Below are 22,658 nucleotides of genomic sequence, written 5' to 3'. Positions count from 1 at the left end.
GAGCAGCTCCCTGGTGCCTGAAGTCTCTGTGCAGCCTCAGTGGGTGTGACTCACCGTTCCCATGCACCTGTCCTTCACATGAATCCATAAGGAATCAGACACCAGTTCTGGGTCTTGACCTCTCTGCTGGGAGGGCAGTAGATAGAAGGCCACAATTCGGAAGGAAGGCAGCATCTCTGGGGTCACGTCAATGATCGCAGATGTGAAAAGGCTCCCAGGACTTCTTGGTTGGTGTTTGGCACTCACAATCTGACCCTTGCTCAGCACCTTGGAAGCAAAGAGACTCGAGCTAAGAAGGTCAGAAGTCCCCATATTCCCCATGCCTTTCACAAAGACTGTTCTAGCCCAAGAGAGACTCAGATTTGCACTCTGGTCTGAGTTTTCCCTCTGTCTGACAGCTCATGTGAAGCCCAGGTAAAAGTTCTTCTAGGGGAAGGAGGTGTTGGGGTTGGTAGTTTCTGGGGCCAGAGTGATAGCACACTGGAAAGGCATTATTCTTTCACGCAGCCGACCCAGGACAGAACCGGGTTCGATCCTCGCATTCCACATGGTTCCCCTGAGCCTGTCAGGAGTGATTTTCAGAAATCACTGAGCCAGGAATAATCCCTGAATGCCACCGGGTGTGCCCTCAAACAAACAAATTCCTAGTCTTCTCACCAGGATGGTAAAGTATGCGATCTGGTCCTGGGTTTTGGGGTTCTGATGCAACGTATGAAGGCTCATCTGGATGCTGCTGCCCACCTCGGTGCCCAGAGTCTTCACCTCAATGTGCAGGAAGTTCCCAGACCCATCCTGGGTCTCGTAGGGCACAGCCATCATCCTGGCTGACGCCTGTTCCTCTGGCTGGAGAGACTTGTCGGCGGTTTCCACCTGGGGGAGAGGGAATGGAAAGAGTGAATGCCCCAAATTTCCCCATAACCCTCCCAGATCCACCTCTGTCCTCTCTGCCCATCTCTGCCTCAGGTACCACAATAGGTAGTTGTTGGGAATTTGCATCCGTGTTGATGGTCATGGCGGCTATTCCATCGGCTGAGGTGAGCACGTGCTGGTTCTGGTATTGGACAGGGACGTGGGCTGCCGGGGACCCATCAGGGTTTGAGACCAAGACCTGGAGTAGAACAAGGGGTAGGTATGATGAAGGTTTCCTTTGGGGCCAGAGCAATAGCTCAGTGGGGAGGGTGTTTGCCTTGCAGATGACTGACCCAGGTTTGATCTCCTAGGGTCTCCTGGGTACTGCCAAGGGTGATTCCTGAGCACAGAACAAGGAGTAACCCCTGAGCACTGCAAGGTGTGACCCCCCAAAAAACTAATAAAAAGTATATCTATATGAGGCCCCACGTTGGCTGGGTAAAGATTCCCCAAGCTCTACTCCTGAGCAGTTATTCTTAGTTTGTCTGTGTCTTCAAAGGCCCATAGGATAATTTTAGATCCATCATCTATTTTGGGGGGTAGGTGAGGAGGAATTGGGCCACACTCATTGGTGTTCAGACTCTGCTCAGAAGTGACCCCTGGCGGTGGCTTGGGAGATGTATGTGGTCTCAGGGATCGAGCTGGGGGTTGGTGAGATGAAAGGCTAACTAGCTCCCTGGCCCAATTACCTTCTTGTCCTGGTTGTTTTTTGTTTATTTATTTTTTTTATTTTGGTGTGGAAAAGGCTGGTTTTCAGAGTCTAGAAAATTCGGAGCAAGGAGGGCACTTGCCTTGCATGTAACCAACCCAGTTTTTTTTTTTTTTTTTGGTTTTTGGGCCACACCCGTTTGACGCTCAGGGGTTACTCCTGGCTATGTGCTCAGAAATCGCCCCTGGCTTAGGGGGACCATATGGGACGCCTGGGGATTGAACCTCGGTCCTTCCTTGGCTAGCGCTTGCAAGGCAGACACCTTACCTCCAGCGCCACCTACCTGGCCCCCCAACCCAGTTTTGATTCCTGGAATTGTATAGGGTTCCTTGAGCCCTGCCAGGAGTGACCCCTGAGTACAGAGGCAGGAGTAAACTCTGAACACCACCGAGCATGGCCCTCATTACCCCCCAAGACAGAAAAGGAAGAGTCAAGAAAATTTTAGGATTGGTTTGGAGAACATCGTGAGCCCAGAGCTCTGGCGGGACGATAGCACAGCTGTAGGGCATTTGCCTTGCACACGGCCAACCCAGGAAGGACCCCGGTTTGATTTTTGAAGGACCCAGAGCCTGCCAGTAGTGATTTCTGAGCGCAGAGCCAGGAGTAACCCCTGAGCACCACCTGGTGTGCCCCTACCCCCCAAAAAGAGCTCAGGCAGATGAACTGGGGGAAGCAGCAGACAGACTCTGTGATGAGGGAGGCCCAGGAGCTGAGCAAACCAGACTCTGACCCTAAAGTGGAAGGGCATCCCGGGCTTGAAATATTGGGGTGTCCTGGTGAACTTGAGGTCGTATGGGCTCCGGACGATCTTCATCGGTGAGGTCTCGGCCTGGACCATCTCACCAGCTGGAGGAACAGGAACCCCATCGTGGCTGTGAACAAAGCTAGATTTTGTTTTGGGATGGGAGGAATTGCTGATATTGGGGGGGGGCTTCCTTTGAATGGGAGCTTCCTTCCCCTCCCCCCAAACCCTTCTGACACCTCCTCACTTGTATGGCTAGGAAATGGGGGGGAGTGAGACTTAGGTCACACAACCCTCACTGAGGGTTGTCTGTGTCCCAAACTCAGTGCGGGGGTTTGCTGGTAAAGAAGGGGTTACCCGAGGAGAACACAGTGACGCTGGCAAAGAAAGAGGCCCTGAGGAGGTCGTCCTCTGCACCCTGAAATACGTCCGTGAGCATGTCCTTCCGGAGGATAATGTGGCCTATGCCTTTGGAGATCTGTTTGGGCCAGGAGAGTGAGGACAAGGTGATTTCTTGGAGCATGGAGGAGATGAGAGGGCTGGAGGGTGGTGGGGCTGGGCAGAATTGGGGCTCAGTCACCTTGACTTTCTGCAGGGAGCTTGGGATGGGGGTGCTTCGGGAACCATTTTGCACCCCGAAGATGCTCAAAGCATGCCCATCCACTGGCTTGTTGATTATATACCTGTGGGGGGTGTGAGGAGAGTGGAGAGATCACCCTGTTGGCTCTGGGAGGGGTGCACCTCAGGGGGCTGCAGAGAAAGTTTGGAAGCTCTGGGAAGGAACCAGTGGCCCCTGGCTGCTTAAGATGGTTGCATGGTTGTGGTGGGAGCGATGGGTGAGTGGGGAGGGCGCTGGCCTTGCTTCTGGATTTTGGGCCATACCCGGCAGTGCTCAGGGGTTCCTCCTGGCTCTAAGCTCAGAAATTACTCCTGGCAGGCTCAGGAGACCATATGAGATGTGGATTCGAATCACCATGGCTTTGCATGCAAGGCAAACGCCCTACCTCCATGTTATCTCTCCAGCCCGTGGTCAACCTGATTTCTATCCACAGCATCCCTTAGGGTCCTCCCTAAGCATTCCTGGAGTCAGTCCAGAGCGTCACATGTTTGGCCCCCAAAACAAAATATTGTGGGAAGTGAGAGGGAGGAGGGTGAGAGAGCCGGAGCCAGAGGAAGATAGAGAGGAAGATGGATGGAGGGAGAACACATGGCAGTTACGGTCCTGACAGTCTTACTGCTTTGTGGTGGTCTCCGATTGGGGCACCGTGAAGACAGCTGGAAGAGGCCACCAGAGGCAAAGGCACCTGCTTGTGCAACCTCTTGGGGACCTTCCAAATACAACCAAGACAGGAAGTGTAGCTGATGGGAGCCCCTCAGCGGGAGGGTCCATGCATCCTGACTGACACATGTACCCGAATAAAGTAAGTGGAGAGGGAGGCAAAGGCAGGAAGGTTGTACCATGATCTGGAAAACCTCAGCGGGACAGTGTAGGTGGCTGAAGTTTCCTGCAGGAGGGCAGGGAGCATCTTCACTGGACCCTACACCCCAGCTGCTGCTTCTCTGTCCCCCCTTTTTCTCTCTGTCTTTCTCTTTCTCTCTCTTGGCATCCCTGCTCCTCTGGCTGGACAGGGGCCAGGCAGCTGGGGGTAGGTACTCACCGGACATGGATGTCCACCCCGAGGGCCTCGTTTTTGAGGTAGAAGAAGGCCTTGTTTGGTTTTAGTTGGACCTCAAAAGATGGGAGCACTGTGGGGGAGCAGACAGGCACCCTCAGCTTTTCACTGGCCCCTCCCTCCTCCCAGAGTTCTGTGTTTTCCTGGAGACCTGGACACCAAGACAGGGGCTGGCTTTCTCCTGCCCACCCACCCCTGGACCTTTGCATGGAAGCTTGGTGCGTCCTGGTGGCATGTGCCTATGATCAAGCGGGCAGTGAGGTCCATCTGTGCCCGACAACGCTCATGGGTGACCCCTGGAGGTAGGTGCGGTGCTGGGGGGTAAAGCAGAGAGGCCTGGAGCCCAGCTCTCCACTCGCCCCCATTAGCTCCCTTCCCTCCCCTTACCGTATTCCTTCACCTCAAAGGCTGTCCGGAACTTCTGCGTGGGTGCATTATAGTAACTGGCTTCAATGCTCCAGGTCCCCTGGCTGAGTTGACTGTACAAATTCGGGGTGATGAAGACAGGGGTCACTTTGTCTTCCCATCTCTCCATCCTTTCATCCTTCCATATTCCCCTTGCCCACTGTACCTGACTAGCTCCGGGAGTTCGAAGTCTCTCCTGAAGAAGGCATTGTAAGACGTCGATACCTCAGTTAACACTGTGACCCCGTCCGGGTTCTGCCAGGAGAGGAAACAAGTGATTCTGGCCCAGCTTGGACTCCCCATGTCTGGGCCTCCCCTTCAAACCTTCCCACCCATCAACCTTAATGTCCAGAATGACGCCCTGGTCTATTGGGTCCATCTTGTGGTTGACAGTGACGCCTTGGTAACCAACTGCAGCGCGGGCAGAGAGAGGGGTGCAGGGTGGTAATGGGGTGAAGGGTACATCAAGTGGGTCTGGGGAGGCCCAGGGAAGGTGGAAGCAGAGGGACATTGTGGGAACCTGGGGCGTGTGTGTGTGTGTGTGTGTGACCCAGCTGTCTGCCAGCGCATACCCGTGTCACCCGGGGTGTAGATGGTCTTGTCGGTCTGCAAGAAGATGTAGCCGAGGTGGGGGGCCAGCAGTACGGGTTTGTCCAGGATGGAGGACCCCCAGGTGACCCGAATGATGACATACTGCTGACCGGGCATTAGGGAGTAGATTAAGCTCTCTGGAATCTGGGGAGAGACGCCCTACAATTCTTAGCTTTTGTATGCGGGGGTAGGAGCGTACGGGGAGAGGCAAAGGCCCATCCCCAAAAAGCAGAAGTGAGGGGGGACTTGGGCCACGCGACTGGCCTGCAGTGAAGGGACACGGGGCTGCAGTGTAGCAGATCCAGCAGCAGAGGGCGCCTCTGGGCATTCCACACCCGTTGCCTTCAAACTTACCAGGCTCTGGATTTCAACTATTTCTGTTCCTTGCTTGGATTTGGGGATCAAGCACAGTTTAGAGGGGCAGGTGACCACACCTGACAGGCTCCAGCAGCTCTGGGGGCCACCAGGGGTCTCTCCAGGGCCACCACTCTCACTACTGAGGAAATTAAAGCCAGAGCCTCACTCAAATGTTTCTCCTGACATATATATTTTTTTCCCTCTTTTTTATATGACAAACATTTTATGATAGGGCCTGAGCGATAGTTCAGCAGGGAAGGTTCTTGCCTTGCACACAGCCAACCCAGAACACATCCTTGCATTTTGTATGTTTCCCCCAAGAACTGCCAGGAGTGATTCGTGAGCACAGACAGCCAGGAGTAACCCATGAGCATCGCCAGGTGTTCCCCCAATGTTTTTTCAGGATATATATCACATACATTGAAATACAAATACTGAAAATCACTAGCGGGCCAGAGGGATAGTATAGCTGTAGGGTGTTTGCTTTACATGTAGCCAACCTGGGATGGACCCAGGTTCAATCTTCGACATCCCACATGGACCCTCAAGCCTGCCAGGAGCGATTTCTGAGCAGAGAGCCAGGAATAACCCCTAAGCGCCACCGAGTGTGGCCCAAAAAGAAAAACAAAAACAAAAATCTCACCAGCCCTAAAGCATTTCTCTGGTCTTTTCCATATAGATGGTACTTAACTCTTTTCTTATGTTCTTCTTTCACACATGTGCTGCTTTATGAATATGTATATATTTGTGTGTACACAAATATGCATAAGACTTAGACTAGATACCAGTTTTCTGGGGTGGGGTGGGGATAAAAACACGACTAAAATAACCTAGAAGCTTCTCCTAGGGCCACAAAAATAAGGCCCCTCCGGCAAACTGGTGGAAGTTTGTCCTCACTGAAGTGGTATTTATTTATTTATTTATTTATTTATTTATTTATTTATTTATTTTGGTTTTCTGAACCACACCTGGTGACACGCAGGGATTACTCCTGGCTCTGCGCTCAGAAATCACTCCTGGCTTGGGGGAACCATATGGGACACCGGGAACTGAACTGAAGTCCATCCTGGTTAGCGCGTGAAAAGCAAATGCCTTACCGCTTGTGCCACTGCTCCAGCCCCTGAAATGGTCTTTATAGCCACCAAGTCCCCCTTTGTTTTAGCTGCTGAATTTTCTGGCCTTCCACCCCCACAGGACTCACCGTCACAGTAGCCTGGAACATAAAGTGGTTTTGGGGCGCCAGGACCAGCTGCTGGGACTCAATCTTCTTCTTCTTCAGGGGAAAGTCGAACATGCTGAGAGTCACCTCCAGGGCCTTGGTCAGGGGCTGCCTGGAGTCCGAGTGGGCCTGGACATGAATCTTCTCCGGGGTCCCCACCCGCAGCACCCGTGGGGTTACCAGCATCAGCCTGCGTGCCATGACAAATACAGGGGTGGGAGGTGGTGGGTATCTGTTTGGGGAGAACTCAGGGCAGGTTGAGGACGAGCCAGGAAAGTTTGCAGTCTGAGAGGCCCAGACTCGACCTGGGAGACCCTGCCAGACCCCCACTCAGCCCACCCTAACTCCCCCTTCCTAGACTCACAGCGGCTCAGCCTGGGCTGAGGGACCCCAGCAGAAGAGCAGAACCAGGCCCAGGAGCCAGGTTGGGTCCATGGCAGTGGGGAGGTGGGGTGGGACGGGACAGTGGTGTGAGGCCCTGGGATCTGTCCCCTGGTCTGTCTGCCCCAGTTGTGGCCTGTTTGCCTTGGCCTGGCCGGGCTGAGTTAATATCTAAACAGACCAAATTTCCCAGATCCCATGGGGGCAGGAGTCTCCCCGCTTTCTCAGCCCAACCTGGCAAGAAGGGGCTGGACACAGCTGCACTGAGAAGTGCTCCTTGCAACCCCATCTTTGGGGGTTCTGAGTGGCCCAATGGGAGGGCTTTTGCCACTGGGGTCTCCCCTAAATCCTCTCCCCCCCCCACCTGGCTGAAATCTTCGGGGGGGGGGTGTGGAGCCCTGAAAGTACTCAGGATTGACTGGTGCGCTACAAGCCCCGCCTCTGTCCTTGAAATTGACACATGTGAGTTGCTGGAGTTGATCTGAGCGCAGCTTCCGGTAATGGGGTGTGTGTTTGTTTAGATGTGTTTTATGTTTTGGTGGCCGTGGACCTGTGTGTGGACATGCCTGTGTGGCTGTGTAGACGTATCTCTGTGTTTTGGGTTTGGCGGTGCTCAGGGCTGACTCTTAGCTCTGCACCTACAGATCATTCCTGGAAGCGCTCAGGGAAATCTATGGGGGTATCAGGGAGCCAACCTGGGTCATTGGCTCTACCCACTGTACTTACCACTCCCTCACCCGGAGCAGGGCAGATCTCTCGTGGATACTCGGCTGAGGCTGTGCCCTCAGATAGGCTGCATTTAGACCTCTGAGCACCCCAGCTCTGGTGGGGGACAATCATACATTGGGACCATTGTTCACTGTTCCCAAATGACTGCCTTTGCTCTCCACGCTCCTTTTCCAGAAGGCAAATTACACACATTAAACCAGGGCGCAGAATCCTAGCTGGGAGAAAGCTTTGTCTGTCTTGGAATGATTCGGGGAACCCAGCTTGAGAGGGGGGGTCAGGGCCGTTGCTGTTGGAGCTCTGAACTAGTTTATTTGGGTCTTTGTTTTTCAATCAACCCAGCTCATTTGGGGGAAAGCATTGTATTGCCTACAGAAAAGCCCTAGACTTCACCCCCAAAATAATAATAAGTATGAAGGCAGGAAGATTGGCTAGAGAATGACAGGAATCTCAGGAAACCGGGCATCTGTGCTTGGATCTGGGCATACTCAGGGGAAGAAAATGGTATTTACCAGAAAGGCTCACTCTTGTCCTTCCTGTGAACTGAGAATTGACTCTGCCGAGATTTTGGGGGGTGGGTCAGAACTGGGTCAGTGGTGTCGAGAAAACCTATCCAATAATTACTGGGGTGGGGAGGTTTAGGCCACACACCGTGCTGTGCTTAGGGATTACTCTTGCCTCTGCACTCAGACAGCACTCCAGGGGACCCTCTTGGATGCTGGGGGTTCAAACCTGGGTAGGCTGCATGCAAGGCAAGACAGCACCCTGCAGTGGTCAGAGCTGCTGTGTAACAAGCATGCCACTTTCCTGGTATAGTAGGAATTCAGATGGCTCACAGGTTGGCTAACCCTTCGCTGCAGGAAGGAACCTCAGTCCATTCTGCAGATTTGTAAACCCAAGCACTTCCCAATATGGTCTCCTAAGCCCTGCCAGGAGAGTATCTCTGGGCACAGCAGGGTGTGGCCCAGAAATCAAACCAAAAAATACTGTGTTGAGAGGAAACTGAAGCAGGAAAGAGGTGAGTGACCAGTTCACTGATTGGAGTTTAGTGCCTGGATCTGCCTTGGAGAGGGGTGAATTCCAGGGGGAGAAGTTAGGGGTTCCCCCTAATCCCCATCTGCCACACACATGGTTCCGTGCAGACTTTCAGCTTTGGCCGGCAGAGGACGCCGTGAGCCTCCTGGGAACCGTACTCGCCTCCGCCAGCAAGAATGCAGGCCGGGAACAGAGCTGGGCCGGATCCCCAGAGCAGCTGCCTTGCTCCAGCCGCTTGCTCTGCCTCCTCTTCCTCTCTCTGGGACCCCGGGGAGGTCTTGCAGAGATGCGTGGCCTGTTTTCCTCCTTTCGTCCAGGGCTTCCTGGGAAAGGCTCAGTAGGACCCTAGAAGTTCCTTAGGGGAGCTATCATTTGTAAAACATTTGGGGGGCATTCTCTGTCCCTGGAAGAAATTCTCTGTTCACCCCTTTTTCTTTGCCCTTTAAGGTTAAGGAACTAGGCTTTGTGTTTATTTGGAGGCCACTCCGACTGTGCTCAGGGCTTACTCCTGGCTCTGTGCTCAGGGATCACTTCTGGCAGGCTTGCAGGGGTCATCTGGGGTGCCAAGGATGGAGCCTGTGTCCACTATGAGCAAGTAAGTGCAATGTAATATTACTCTGACTGAAGATTAGCTGGAAACTAGCTTGTTTCTAAGAAGAATCACAGAATCACTCCTTCCCACTTTGGGTGTGACCTTCTCAATGTCCCAAAGTACATACTTTGTGATTGCAGTGCACATACACACACACACACACACACACACACACACACACACACACACACGCACTTCATAGCTCTCCTAGAGAAAAGCTCAAGAGGGTTTAGCTCTATACTGTCATGAGACCCAGATTTAATTCCTTGCAAAGACATTCCCTCTCACTATCTCTTTACCCATTCCTCAATTTCCCTTTTATTCTTTCTTTCCTTCTTTCTTTCCTTCTTTCTTTCTTTCTTTCTTTCTTTCTTTCTTTCTTTCTTTCTTTCTTTCTTTCTTTCTTTCTTTCTTTCTTTCTTTCTTTCTTTCTTTCTTTCTTTCTCTCTCTCTCTCTCTCTCTTTCTTTCTTTCTTTCTTTCTTTCTTTCTTTCTTTCTTTCTTTCTTTCTTTCTTTCTTTCTTTCTTTCTTTCTTTCTTTCTCTCTCTCTCTTTCCTTCCTTCCTTCCTTCCTTCCTTCCTTCCTTCCTTCCTTCCTTCCTTCCTTCCTCTCTCTCTTTCTTTCTTTCTTTCTCTCTCTTTCTCTCTCTTTTTTCTTTCTTTCTTTCTTTCTTTCTTTCTTTCTTTCTTTCTTTCTTTCTTTCTTTCTTTCTTTCTTTCTTTCTTTCTCTTTCTTTCTTTCTTTCTTTCTTTCTTTCTTTCTTTCTTTCTTTCTTTCTTTCTTTCTTTCTTTCTTTCTTTCTTTCTTTCTTTCTTTCTTTCTTTCTTTCTTTCTTTGTTTCTTTCCTTTTTTGTTTTTTTTTTTTTAAATTTTGGTCTTGGGGCCACACCCAGAGGTGTCAGGGCTTCCTTCTGGCTCTGTGCTCTGGAATCACTCCTGGTGGTGTCTGGGAGACCCTATGGGATGCCAGTGATCGAACCTGGGCTGGGCAACATGCAAGGCATGCACCCTTCTAACTCTACGAAGGCTCCAGCCCCCACTGACCCTTCCCTGGGCAGCCTGCAACCTAAATCTAGAACTAGTTGTCCTTCGTAGACCGCCTGCTTCTAGAATCTGGGCCTTGCGCTACTTTTCTGTCTACTACCTCCTGCTTCTAGTCGCTGGGTCTTGCAATAATTTTTCCAGAACTACCTGCTTTAGGCCTTGGATCTCGCCATACTTTTCTGTTCAGTATCTCCTGCTTCTAGTTGGTGAATCTTGCAATAAATTTACCAGGACGGCCTGCTTCTAGGCACTGAATCTCGCTATACTTTTCTTCTAGGACCACCTGCTTCTATGTGCTAGATTTTGCGATTTTTCCAGGTCGACATGTTTCTAGCTGCTATATCTTGCGATACTCTTCTGGCCAATACCTCTTGCTTTTGGACACTGGATATTGAGATATTTTTCCAAAACTGCCTGCTTCTAGACTGACCATCTGGGTCAGCCAAATGCCCTATGGCTGTGCTATCACTCCAGCATCAAGGCTGTCCCATTTGGAGACAAAGCAGCAAAAGTGCAATAGAGTAATTGTCTCCCAAGTGTAGTGTTTTTATTTTTTTTCTTTCTTTTAGTTTTTTGGTTTTTATTTTTGTTTTTTTTTTTCCATTCTTTTCTTTTTGTTTTTTATTTTTTTGGTTTTTGGGCCACACCCGGCATTGCTCAGGGGTGACTCCTGGCTGTCTGCTCAGAAATAGCTCCTGGCAGGCACGGGGGACCATATGGGACACCGGGATTCGAACCAACCACCTTTGGTCCTGGATCGGCTGCTTGCAAGGCAAACGCCACTGTGCTATCTCTCCGGGCCCCCATTCTTTTATTTATTTATTTATTTATTTATTTATTTATTTATTTATTTATTATTATTATTAATTTTTTTTTGGTTTTTGGGCCACACCCGGCGGTGCTCAGGGGTTACGCCTGGCTGTCTGCTCAGAAATAGCTCCTGGCAGGCACGGGGGACCATATGGGACACCAGGATTTGAACCAACCACCTTAGGTCCTGGATTGGCTGCTTGCAAGGCAAACACCACTGTGCTATCTCTCCTGGCCCTTTTTAATTATTTTTTATTTTTAATTTTTTTGCCAAACCTAGCCGCACTCAGAAATTGTTCCTGGCAGGCTCGGGAGACCATATGGGATGCTGGGATTCGAACCACTATCTGTCCACATGCAAAGCAAATGCCCTACCGCTGTGCTATCTCTCCTGTCACTTGTTTGTATTTCCGGAGCCATACCTGGTGATGCTCTGGGGTGACTCCTAACTCTGCACTCAGGAATCACTCCTTGGGACCCTCTGGGAACTCCAGGACACTGGTGATTGAATCTGGGTCAATGGGATGGCATGAAGTGTCCTTCTGCTATGCTATCGCTCAGGGCTCCACAAGCCACTTTCTCTTACTTCACTCCTCAGAGATCTGAATTGGAGTCAATCTAACAGACTCAGTGGCGTCTGATGCATTGTCAATGTCTGTTGCTTTTTTTTTTTTTTTGTGAATGTCGGGCCATACTCAGCGGTATTCAGAGGCTCTTTATGGCTCTGTGCTCATGTGTAATCCCTAGAGGGGCTCCCCAACCATCTGGGGCTCAGGGCATGAAACTGGAATTGGCTCATACAAAGCAAGTTGTCCCTTACTCCCCGGTGTCATAGCTTGGCCCTAAAAAGGGACTTATTTATTTATTTGGTTTTTGGAACACACCAGGCTCTGTGCTCAGTAATTGCTCCTGGCAGGCTTGGAGGACCATATGGACTGAACCGAATTCCATCTCAGGTCAGCTAGTGCAAGGCAAACACCCTACCGCTGTGCTATCACTCCAGCCCCAAAGGGATGTTTAAACAGAGCAATGAAGATGTGTCCAAGCCCTACAGATCTTGAGATGGGGGAACAGGTGGAGGGAACTGAAAACACAAAGAAGACCCTGAAACTGCAGTGAAGCTTTGAGGGGTAGGGAGTGTAGGCCTGGCTAGGACAAGTTGAAGGTTGGAGCAGGAAGAGACATGAGGGATTGGGTTCTTTTTTTTTTTTTTTTTTTGGTTTTTGGGCCACACCCGGTGGTGCTCAGGGGTTACTCCTGGCTGTCTGCTCAGAAATAGCTCCTGGCAGGCACGGGGGGAGGGGGGACACATGGGACACTGGGATTCGAACCAACCACCTTTGGTCCTGGATCAGCTGCTTGCAAGGCAAACACCGCTGTGCTATCTCTCTGGGTCCAGGGATTGGGGTTTTTGATTGAGATATAAATACAGGAAATCTGGTGATTGTGGAGCCACTACCCTGGGGCGTCCAGACCCAGTGGGGTTGAGGGCTCAGGTCTTGCAGCCATGGACTTGTGTATATTCTGAGAACCCCTCCAGCTCTGCCAGTGAGTCCTTCTTGTCTGCATCCTCCTTGGCCGGCCAATGCATGATGAACGTGTCCTTGGTCAGGACATAGGTGTAGCTGTGGTGGAGTGGGGGGATAGAAAGTAGGATGAGAAGCACCTGGTACCCGCCACGGGTGTGGAGATTGCCCCCCTCATCCTGCCTGTGGCTGGAAAACAGACTTGACCACAATTGGTTGAATGGTTTGGGCTTGTGCAATGTACAGCCTGGACCTTCTTTGCAGGGTGGCCCCTGAAGCAGGAAGATTCTTGCTCCTGAGCATGGACAGGGGCTGGGAGAAAGGGAAGGGGGCGTCTCACGTACTCGGATTGGATCCTCCATAAGTCAGTCACACGGCCCATGATGAGGTACGTCTCATGTTCTTGGAGCTCCAATGCATCTTGGCAAGTGGCATGGGAGACAAATTTCTTCCAGCTGAGGGGCTTGGCAGCATCCGAGCCTGGGGGACAGGAGACATATGAATGTGCATTAACTTGAAGACTCCCCAGGAATAGCCCTTTTTTGAGGTGGAAGAGGTGTACCAGGGGTCGATCCCAGGTCAGCCTCATGCCAGGTCCTTCCCACTACACTTCTCTCCTGCATTGTCTTTGACTTTGCTTTGTGGTCACATTTGGCAATGCCTAGGGATTCCTCACGACTCTGCATGCAAGTCTGGGGGTCCTTATGGGATGCTGGGATGTTGGGGAACAAACCCGGGTCAGGTGCGTGCAAGGCAAACTCCCTCCTTGCTGTGCTATATCGCTTTGGCCCCTGCCTACCAGTTTTGATGACTGTTTCGAGTTGCATGTTGTAGTAGATGTATGGGCTGGTGACTGAGGTCTCCACATCCTCCAGCCTCACTTTGTATACTGTAATGGGGGTGGGAGAGCGGTAATGGGGGAGGTGGACTTAGTGTCGAGGTCTGTCTGGGTTGCAGACGTGACCACAGTCCCTAGGGCTCTCCCAGCACTCACCAAAGTCCACACCGGCTTCACACGCTGCCACCTGGAGTTCCTCCTTGCTCATCTGCCTGCTGTCCCTCAGGGCTGGGCACTGCTCTAGAAGGTGTGTGTGGGGGAAGCAGGTTTGGCTTCACTTGATGGGGGCTTTTACTTTATTTATTTTTAAGTCTTGGCCACACCTGTCAATGACCAGGGGTTACTTCTGCCTCTGCCTCTGTCCCTTGCTCCAGGGACCCTATGGGATGCCAGGGATCCAGCCTTAGTCGGCTACTTGCAAGATGAACATCGTCCCCACAGGACTCTGACCCCAATTTTATTTATTTATTTATTTATTTACTTGTTGGCTTTTGGGCTACTCCCAGCGATGCTCAGGGGTTACTTCTGGCTTTGCGCTCAGATATCGCTTCTGGTAGGCTTGGGGGAACCATATAGGATATTGGAAATCGAATTCAAGTCCGTCCCAAGTGAGCAGTATGCAAGGCAAACGCCTTATCCCTATTATTTCTCTGGCTTTGTAACCCCCTTTTGAAAAATCTTTTCTTGGGGGCCCAGAGTGATAGCACAGCAGAAAGGGCATTTGTGTGGTACGCAGTTGACCCAGGTTCAATCCCCAGTATTCCATAGGGTTCTTGAGTCTGCCAGGAGTGATTTCTGAGCCCAGGAATAATCTCCGAGTACCGCTGGGTGTGGATCTCAAACAAACCAACAACCCCAAAAACACTTGTCTAACTTTCTCTTTTTTTGGGGGGGGGTCACACCCGGCAGCGCTCAGGGGTTACTCCTGGCTCCATGCTCAGAAATTGCTCCTGGCAGGCACGGGGGACCATATGGGACGGCAGGATTCGAACCGATGACCTTCTGCATGAAAGACAAACGCCTTACCTCCATGCTATCTCTGCGGCCCCATAACTTTCTCTTGTGTTCTATCTCTCCTGTCTCTCTGCGGTTTCCTATCTCACTGCCTCTTTCGGTGCAGTTGCAGCCCAGGAGAAAACACTATGGATCGGGGAAGGGTTCCTGGAACGCCGTTTGCCCAGCAGAGCCCTGGGGTCACAGGACCTCACCTTCCGCACAGCGGCAGGCCTCTTTGTGGCAGATTTTGCGCAGAGAAGATCGCTCTTGTGGCAGATTGTAGAAGGTGCTGCACCTCCGGGCTGTCAGCGGGAGTGTTTGGGCTCAGCAGGCCTTCCAGGGCAACTTGCCATTGGGCCCAGGCCACGCCCCCAGCCTCCAAGTTGTGGTCCTTCCAGGTCCCGCCCTTCTCCACCGTCAAGCCCCGCCCACGGGAGGGACCCGCCCTCCCAGCCAACCAATCCCGAAGCAGGCCTCACTGCTCCACCCAATCCCCTTCTGCCCTCAAACCACGCCCAAGACCACGTCCCTCGTTAATTTCTCCGGACCCGCCCACCAGAGGACCACTCTAGACCACGCCCACTCTAGGCCACGCCCCTCATCCCTCCCTGGCTGCCCTTGGCGATGGGCTCTGAGCATCCTGGCGGGTTGGGGCACCACTCTTCACCGGACCCCGCTGCTCACAGGGCTCGTAGTAGTCGTAGATGGTGACCTGGGCGGCCTGCAGGAAGTCCACCTGCAGCAGCCGGTGCACCCGGAAGCCCAACACGGTATCTTCCTTGTTAGAGACCTGAAAGAAGGAAAGAAAGTCATGGGCAGATCTACCAGGGCACGCCCTGCAGGCAGGCAGAGAAAGGCTCCTTCCTCACCTTCTCCAGGTAGAGCACCACTGCGCTGTTGTTGGAGCTCGGCCTGTTCTCATACTGGAAGGCATACATCTCCACCTCGCTGGTGAGCTGGGGGCACAGGGGCAACACAGGGCGGGGTGTTAGCAGTGAATCCCCCCCCAAAAAAAAAAACCCCAGTATACTTGCTCTGGAAAATTCAGTGTGTGACTGGCTAAGCAGTCCCATAAGTGGGAAACTGAGGCAAGAGAGGGGCCAGGATTTTTTTTAAACTTTATTGATTGATTGATTGATTGATTGGTTTTTGGGCCACATTCAGCAGTGCTAAGGGGTCACTCCTGGTTTTTGCACTCAGAAATTGCCCCTGGAAGGCTGGGGGACCAAATGGGATGTCAGGAATTGAAACAATTCCCTCATGGGTCCACAGCATGCAAGGCAAACGCCATACCGTGTGCTATTCTCTCCGGCTCCCCAAGGGGCCAGGAATTTTTGGGTTGGGCGAATGGACCACTGCTTAGCTACTCTCTTGCCTGTTTGAGATCCTCCTGGTTGGGGTAGAAGCCGGTGAGCAGAGTAACCTCGATAATGCTCATGGTTGCATCATGTTCTCCTTGGAACCTGAGGGTTTCAAAGCTTTGGTTCCTTTGGGCAGGTGTGTGGACCCATCCCCATCCCCACCCTCCATCAGCCCTCTCATCCTCTGTCACTCTTCCATTCCCCTCAAACATGCAGCTAAGAGGGTTTTTTTTGGGGGGGGGTTAGTTCACACCCTGCAGCACTCAAGGGTTACTCATGGTTCTGTATTTAGAAATCAAAATTGCTCCTGGCAGGCTCAGGGACCATATGGGATGCCGGGAATCGAACCGGGGATGTCCGGGGTTGGCCACATGCAAGGCAAACACTCTACAGCTATGCTATTGCTCTGGCTCTAGACATGAGGTTTCTAAGACCCTGCCTTCTTGCTTAACAATCTTTCCCTAAATGCCTTGTTTTCTCTTGCCTTTCCGTTCATCTCTCTCTCTCTCTCTCTCTCTCTCTCTCTCTCTCTCTCTCTCTCTCTCTCTCTCTCTCTCTCTCTTTTGTTTTTGGGTCACACCCAGCAGCGCTCAGTTGGCTTCACTATCAGAAATCACTCCTGGCAGGCTCGGGGGACCATATAGGATGTTAGGACTCGAAACAATGACCTTCTGCATGAAAGACATACGCCTTACCTCTATGCTATCTCTCCAGCCCCTCTGTCCATCTCTTTCTTGACACTGGCCCTTTCCCTATGCTTTGGTTTCCCAAAGCATATATACTAGACATGTTCACAGGGCCCTTACACTGTCATTGATCCCTGGCAGTTGCTCTGGTTACTATCTGTCGCAGAGGTTGTTAGTATCAGTAAGCAGAGAGGGGCAGGGCCTCTTTGAGTTTATTCTCAACAGTGCCCCCAAATCGAACTCAGAGCTTGGAGCAGAATTGGGAGTGGGGTGCCCCTCACAGGCCTGGATCAGGGGGCAGAGGCAGAAGATGACCTGGGGTGAGGGTTGAGGGTCATAAGGAGATGCAGGGAGGTAATCAGGAATTCCTGATTCAGAATTTCCTGAAAATCAGGAATGTTCCTGTGGGGCTTGGAACAGCCCTGGGCCATTCACATGACCCTGCTCTCTGTCCTGGAAAGAAAGTCGGACAGTGGGCAGGCTGGAAGTGGAATGAAAGGCAGATGTGGTGAGACAATACCGGCCAGGACAATGGGGAGAGTGCTTGCTTTGCACTGAGTTCAAGTTCCGACATTTCAGAGGGTTTCCCTTTTATGCCACCAGGAGCCATCCTGAGCACAGAGCCAGGAGTCAGCCCTAAGAACTGTTGGCCCAAAAATGAAAAAAAAAAAAAAAAAAAAAAAAGGAGGAGAAAAAACCTCCACCAAATGAAATGTAATGGCACTAGGAGGAGATGCTAAGGGGTCCCTATGGATCCTCAGAAATTGGGTCTTCCTCTGCCCAGCCCCAAATCCTGGTGCCCCGACCTTGTTCTCATCCGCAGCTGGTAGGTCTCTTCCCCGGTCCTGCTCTCTGTAAAGGGAAGGCAGGTGCTTAGGGCCTGGATGCTTCGTGAACAAGGCCTCCTGAGCCTGCCAGCTGGGACCCAACCCTGGGTTAGGCTCCAAGGCTCAGAGAGCAGGAGTCATGCAAGCCAAAGAGTCAGAGTTCAAGGCCCAGAGCTGCCATGTGCCTCCCTCCAGCACGATTCCACCAGTTGCTCTGTTGTCTGTGCTCTCTGAATGTCATTTCTGCTCACACAGGCAGTGGGGGCGTGGGAGTAACCCCCCAAAGAGTTATGACACCCCTCACCCCCAGTGAGCACGACAGTTAAAATGATGCACAAGAGGGGCTGGAGAGATAGCATGGAGGTAAAGCGTTTGCCTTTCATGCAAGAGGTCATCGGTTCGAATCCCAGCATCCCATATGGTCCCCTGTGCCTGCCAGGAGCAATTTCTGAGCATGGAGCCAGGAGTAACCCCTGAGCACTGCCGGGTGTGACCCAAAAACCACAAAAAAAAAAAAAAAAATGATGCACAAGAGCTGGAAGCACAGTCCAACAGGCGTAAGGGGGGAGCCTTTGCTTTGAATGTGGCTGACCCGGGTTTGATCCCTGGCATCCCATAGTGTCCCCCTGAGCACTGCCAGGAATGATTCCTGAGCAGAGAGCCTGGAGTAACCCCTGAGCATCGCCAGGTGTGGCTCAAATTAAAAAAAAAATAAAAAATAAAATTGTGGGTGCGTGTTCCCTAAATGCAGGCTTACGTTTCTCGGTGCGGGTGATGGTCACGTTTAGGTGGAAAAGGTTGCAAGTGTCTTCTCCGGCCTCAGGAGACCTGTGGTATATGGTCAGGATCTATGGGACCAAGGACAAAATCAGAACTCAGCCCCCTTCCTCTCCTGACTGCTCAGGGGTGTCCCCTCACCCTATAGAGACCCTCTCTCAAAACAAAAGAGAAGTTCCTTTGTGTATATGTGTGGGGCTTAAGGGCTATTGCAGGTTCTGTTGTTTGTTTGTTTGTTTTTGTTTTGGGGCCACTTCTGGCAGTGTTCAAGGGTTGCTCCTGGCTCTGAGCTCAGAAATCTCTCCTGGCTTGGAAGACCATCTGGGATGTTGGGGATCAAGCTCGTGTCTATCCTGGGTCAGCTGCGTTCAAAGCAAATGCCCTACCACTGTGCTACCACTCCAGGCTCTGTGCTCAGGAGTCACCCCTGCTGCTGCTTAGGGGAACCACATGAAGTGCCAGACCTAAGACTGGAGTTGGCTGCTTGCACAGCAAACATCCAGATCTCTGTAACTATCTCTTGGAAACAGAAACTTAAAAATTTTTTTTTGGTTTTTGGGCCACACCCGGCGGTGTGGCAGGCACGGGGGACCATATGGGACACCGGGATTCAAACCAACCACCTTTGGTCCTGGATCGGCTGCTTGTAAGGCAAACACCGCTGTGCTATCTCTCCGGGCCCTTAAATTTTTTTTGTTTTTGATATTTTTTTTGGGGGGCCACACTTAGTGACACTCAGGGGTTACTCCTGGCTGTGCTCAGAAGGCGCTCCTGCTAGGGGGATCATATGGGGCGGTGGGGGCAAAGCAGGTCTATCTTAGATTTGGCTGCATGCAAGGCAAATGCCCTACCACTGTGCTATCGTTCTTGTTCCATGAAACTCAATTTTTTTTTTTTGGGTCACACCCGGCAGTACTCAGGGGTCACTCCTGGCTCTACGCTCAGAAATCACTCCTGGCAGGCTTGGGGGACCATATGGGATGCTGGGATTAAAAACACCATCCTTCTTCATGCAAGGCAAACACCTTACCTCCATGCTATCTCTTTGGCCCAAAAAACTCAATATTTTTTTTATCATTATTTTTTGCTTCTTTCTGGGCCATCTCCAGCGGTCCTCAGGGTGACTCCTGGCTCTGTGCTTAGGGGACCCTCTATGGTACTGGGGATTGAACGTGGACTGGACACAACCAAGCGCCTTCATCCCTGTACTATGTCACGTGTGTCTGGTGGGTCTGGAGTTAGCTTTCTTGTCTTCAGCTAACATGAGAGCTGGTTGCCCTCATGCTTTAGGGCAGGGGTCTTCAAACTATGGCCCGTTGGCCACATATTGTATTTATTCCCATTTTGTTTCTTCACTTCTAAATAAGATATATGCAGTGTGTATAGAAATTTGTTCATAATTTTTGTTTTTACTATAATCTGGCCCTCCAACAGTCTGAAGGACAGTGAACTGGCCTCTTGTTTAAAAAGTTTGAGGATCCCTGCTTTAGGGTATAAACTCGCCTAACAACCCTGGGACCTACCGAGATGGTGCCAGTCCCTCTGCCACTGGCTTGAATCTCCAGGTCATCCAGGGCGGAGAACTAAAGCATAAGAGGAGAGAAAATCAGAGGGGTACCCGACTCAGGGTGGGAGGTGGTGATGGGGGAATGTTTCTACTTTTCTTTTTTTCTTTTTTTTTCTTTTCTTCTTTCTCTCTTTTTTGTGGCATCTTCCAAGTTCCCAGTACAGAAACTGCCCTCCTGCATTTCCCCAAACTCCTGTCTTGTCACCCCTGCCCCCCAACTGTGATCCTAAGTGGCTGTCCTCTGTGCCTCACTTGTGAACTCTCAAAATGCCTGAAATGAATGACTTTGGCTTTGATGATGCAAACATTTTGTTCTGAGGGCAAAGATCTGAATCCTGGCCTGGCTCCCTGGCCTTGAGCCCTTTCCCCCAAACCTCCACCCCCACCCCTGGAGCTCCCAGTTCCTCTGCCTATAGTCAGGTCATCCCACCATGCACCTGACCTTCCCATCTCTCCTGTGCACTCCTGGGGCTTGGCTCTAGATGAGCTTATGCCCCATGTTGAACAAATTCTTTGCCTTGCCTCAGCAGACTTTTATTTTATTTTACTTTATTTTTTTGTTTTTGAGTCCCACCCGTCAGTGCTCAGGGGTTACTCCTGGCTCTGCGCTGAGAAATCGCTCCTGGCAGGCTCAGGGGACCATATGGGATGCCGGGATTCCTGCATGCAGGGCAAACTCCCAACCTCCATGCTATCTCTCTGGCCCTTATTTCATTTTATTTGTTCACCCCTGGTCGTGCTCAAGGCTGACTTCTGGCTCAGAGGTCACTCCTGATGGGCTCAGGAGACCTTATGGGGTGCTGGGGATAGAATCTAGGTCTGCTGTGTGCAAGGCAAACTCCCTGCTACTTCTCCAGCCCCTCCACTGTCTTTTCTCTCTCCCTCCCCCCAATTTCCCACAGCGAGGCCAATATATAGCGCCAACATTACAGCTGACTTCCTGCTACCTGCTGCCCTTATATAAGCGTCATAAATATGGCCACTATAGATCTGAATACTGTGAGAAAATGCCCTTTCTGGCCGGCCTTCCTTCCCTTTTACCCCTCCACCTTGCTACACCCAGTGGTGCTTAGGAGTTACTCAGGGCTCTGCGCTTAGGAATCTCTCCTGGCAGGCTAGGGGGGCCCTATAGGATGCTGGAGCTCAAACCCGTCAATGCTAACGGACACCCCTCTATGCCATGGCTCCTCCCCACCTCCTTCAATGGGTTCTGTCCACCTTGGCTGTGCGCTGCTGGTAGGCATTGCTCTGATCGATGGCCCACTCCACGGTCAAGGCTCTCTTGGGGACGCTGATGCGTACATGGAGGTCCTGGTCACCCTCGAAGGGGACTTCCTGGCGGTAACGGGTCAGCGCCTCCATAGCTACCACGGTAGTCTGCAGAGTGGGGGGACCACGGGAGCTTAGATCAGCACAGTGGAATAGGCCTGCCCTGTCCACGCACACACAACCACGCCCTTCCAATAGCTACGCCCACATACACATAGACCATGCCCACTCATGTTGCCACACTCCACGCAGGTCCATTTGTCATCCCAACCAGGACCCTCGATTCGCCACGCCCACCTTCTTGCCACGCCACGCCCCTCACCTGGGTGGACCTGAAGCCTCCTCCCAGCTCCCTGGCCTCCAGGAGCCACTTGGCGAAGGTGTGAGTCTCGTTGTGGAGTCGGAGCTGAAGCTTCTGCAGGAGCACGTAGGCCATGGCCTCCACTTTCAACAGGAATGGGGTCTGCTCCCAGACTTGCCAGTCCGTCCCTTCTGCACATGAGGCAAAGCCCAGCCTGTCACTGCCATCTGGCCTCATGCCTCTGATCCAGTTATTCCGTATTTTATTTATTTGCATGTGTTTGCATATGTGGGTGGGTGTGAGGGGGGTTGAGTGAAACCAGGCTGTGCTCAGGGGATCTTGTGTGATGTTGGGGACCCAATTGGGATCAACCACGTGTAGACTTAGAATTGGACAAGGCAAATGCCTTCATTTCCTTCCTTCCTTCCTTCCTTCCTTCCTTCCTTCCTTCCTTCCTTCCTTCCTTCCTTCCTTCCTTCCTTCCTTCCTTCCTTCTTTCTTCCCTCCCTCCCTCCCTCCCTCCCTTCCTTCCTTCCTTCCTTCCTTCCTTCCTTCCTCCCTCCCTCCCTCCCTCCCTCCCTCCCTTCCTTCCTTCCTTCCTTCCTTCCTTCCTTCCTTCCTTCCTTCCTTCCTTCCTTCCCGTCCCTCCCTCCCTCCCTCCCTCCCTCCCTCCCTTCCTTCCTTCCTTCCTTCCTTCCTTCCTTCCTTCCTTCCTTCCTTCCTTCCTTCCTTCCTTCCTTCCTTCCTCCCTCCCTCCCTCCCTCCCTCCCTTCCTTCCTTCTTCCCTCCCTCCCTCCCTCCCTCCCTTCCTTCCTTCCTTCCTTCCTTCCTTCCTTCCTTCCTTCCTTCCTTCCTTCCTTCCTTCCTTCCTTCCTTCCTTCCTTCCTTCCTTCCTTCTTCCCTCCCTCCCTCCCTCCCTCCCTCCCTCCCTCCCTCCCTCCCTTCCTTCCTTCTGTTTTATTTTTTTTGTGGGGGTCACACCTAATGATGCTCAGAGATTCCTCTTTTTTTTTTTTTTTTGGGCCACACCCAGTAACGCTCAGGGGTTACTCCTGGCTATGCGCTCAGAAGTTGCTCCTGGCTTAGGGGACCATATGGGACACCGGGGGAATTGAACCACGGTCCGTCCAAGGCTAGCGCAGGCAAGGCAGGCACCTTACCTTTAGCGCCACCGCCCGGCCCCAGAGATTCCTCTTTGCTCTGTGTTCAGGGGCCCGAGCCTTTGAGATACTGAGGGTCAAACCCAGGTTGGCTATGTGCAAGGCAAACAAATGCCCTCAGTCTTTGCCTCTGTTCTATCACTCCAGCTCTGCCTT

At 51.8% G+C, this 22,658-nt stretch overlaps 1 protein-coding gene across 2 annotated transcripts in view; it reads right to left on the bottom strand.

The window, feature by feature from the left end:
* The window catches only part of LOC126029669 (complement C3 alpha chain-like), a 40,326-nt gene extending 18,801 nt beyond the window's left edge, over positions 1-21,525 (bottom strand). Inside the window, exons 1-13 of one of the 2 annotated variants that reach the window (XM_049787981.1) lie at positions 21,364-21,525; positions 20,991-21,149; positions 19,729-19,788; positions 18,186-18,276; positions 17,408-17,453; positions 15,930-16,017; positions 15,424-15,510; positions 15,239-15,344; positions 14,767-14,856; positions 13,715-13,798; positions 13,520-13,609; positions 13,065-13,200; positions 12,598-12,819 (exon numbers count right to left, since the gene is read on the bottom strand). In XM_049787981.1, coding sequence (XP_049643938.1) covers positions 12,687-12,819; positions 13,065-13,200; positions 13,520-13,609; positions 13,715-13,798; positions 14,767-14,856; positions 15,239-15,344; positions 15,424-15,510; positions 15,930-16,017; positions 17,408-17,453; positions 18,186-18,276; positions 19,729-19,788; positions 20,991-21,149; positions 21,364-21,477 — 1,284 coding nt within the window. In that variant the 5' untranslated portion in view covers positions 21,478-21,525 and the 3' untranslated portion in view covers positions 12,598-12,686. Of the gene's footprint in view, positions 1-12,597; positions 12,820-13,064; positions 13,201-13,519; positions 13,610-13,714; positions 13,799-14,766; positions 14,857-15,238; positions 15,345-15,423; positions 15,511-15,929; positions 16,018-17,407; positions 17,454-18,185; positions 18,277-19,728; positions 19,789-20,990; positions 21,150-21,363 lie in introns of those variants that run through there. The other variant, XM_049787982.1, reaches the window with a different exon arrangement.
* Positions 21,526-22,658: the final 1,133 nt, after the last annotated feature.

The sequence above is a fragment of the Suncus etruscus genome, chromosome 15 (assembly GCF_024139225.1).
Source record: "Suncus etruscus isolate mSunEtr1 chromosome 15, mSunEtr1.pri.cur, whole genome shotgun sequence".
Taxonomy (NCBI): Eukaryota; Metazoa; Chordata; class Mammalia; order Eulipotyphla; family Soricidae; genus Suncus; species Suncus etruscus.
The sequence above is the reverse complement of the archived record's forward strand: the minus strand, read 5'-3'. Positions and strand labels throughout refer to the sequence as shown.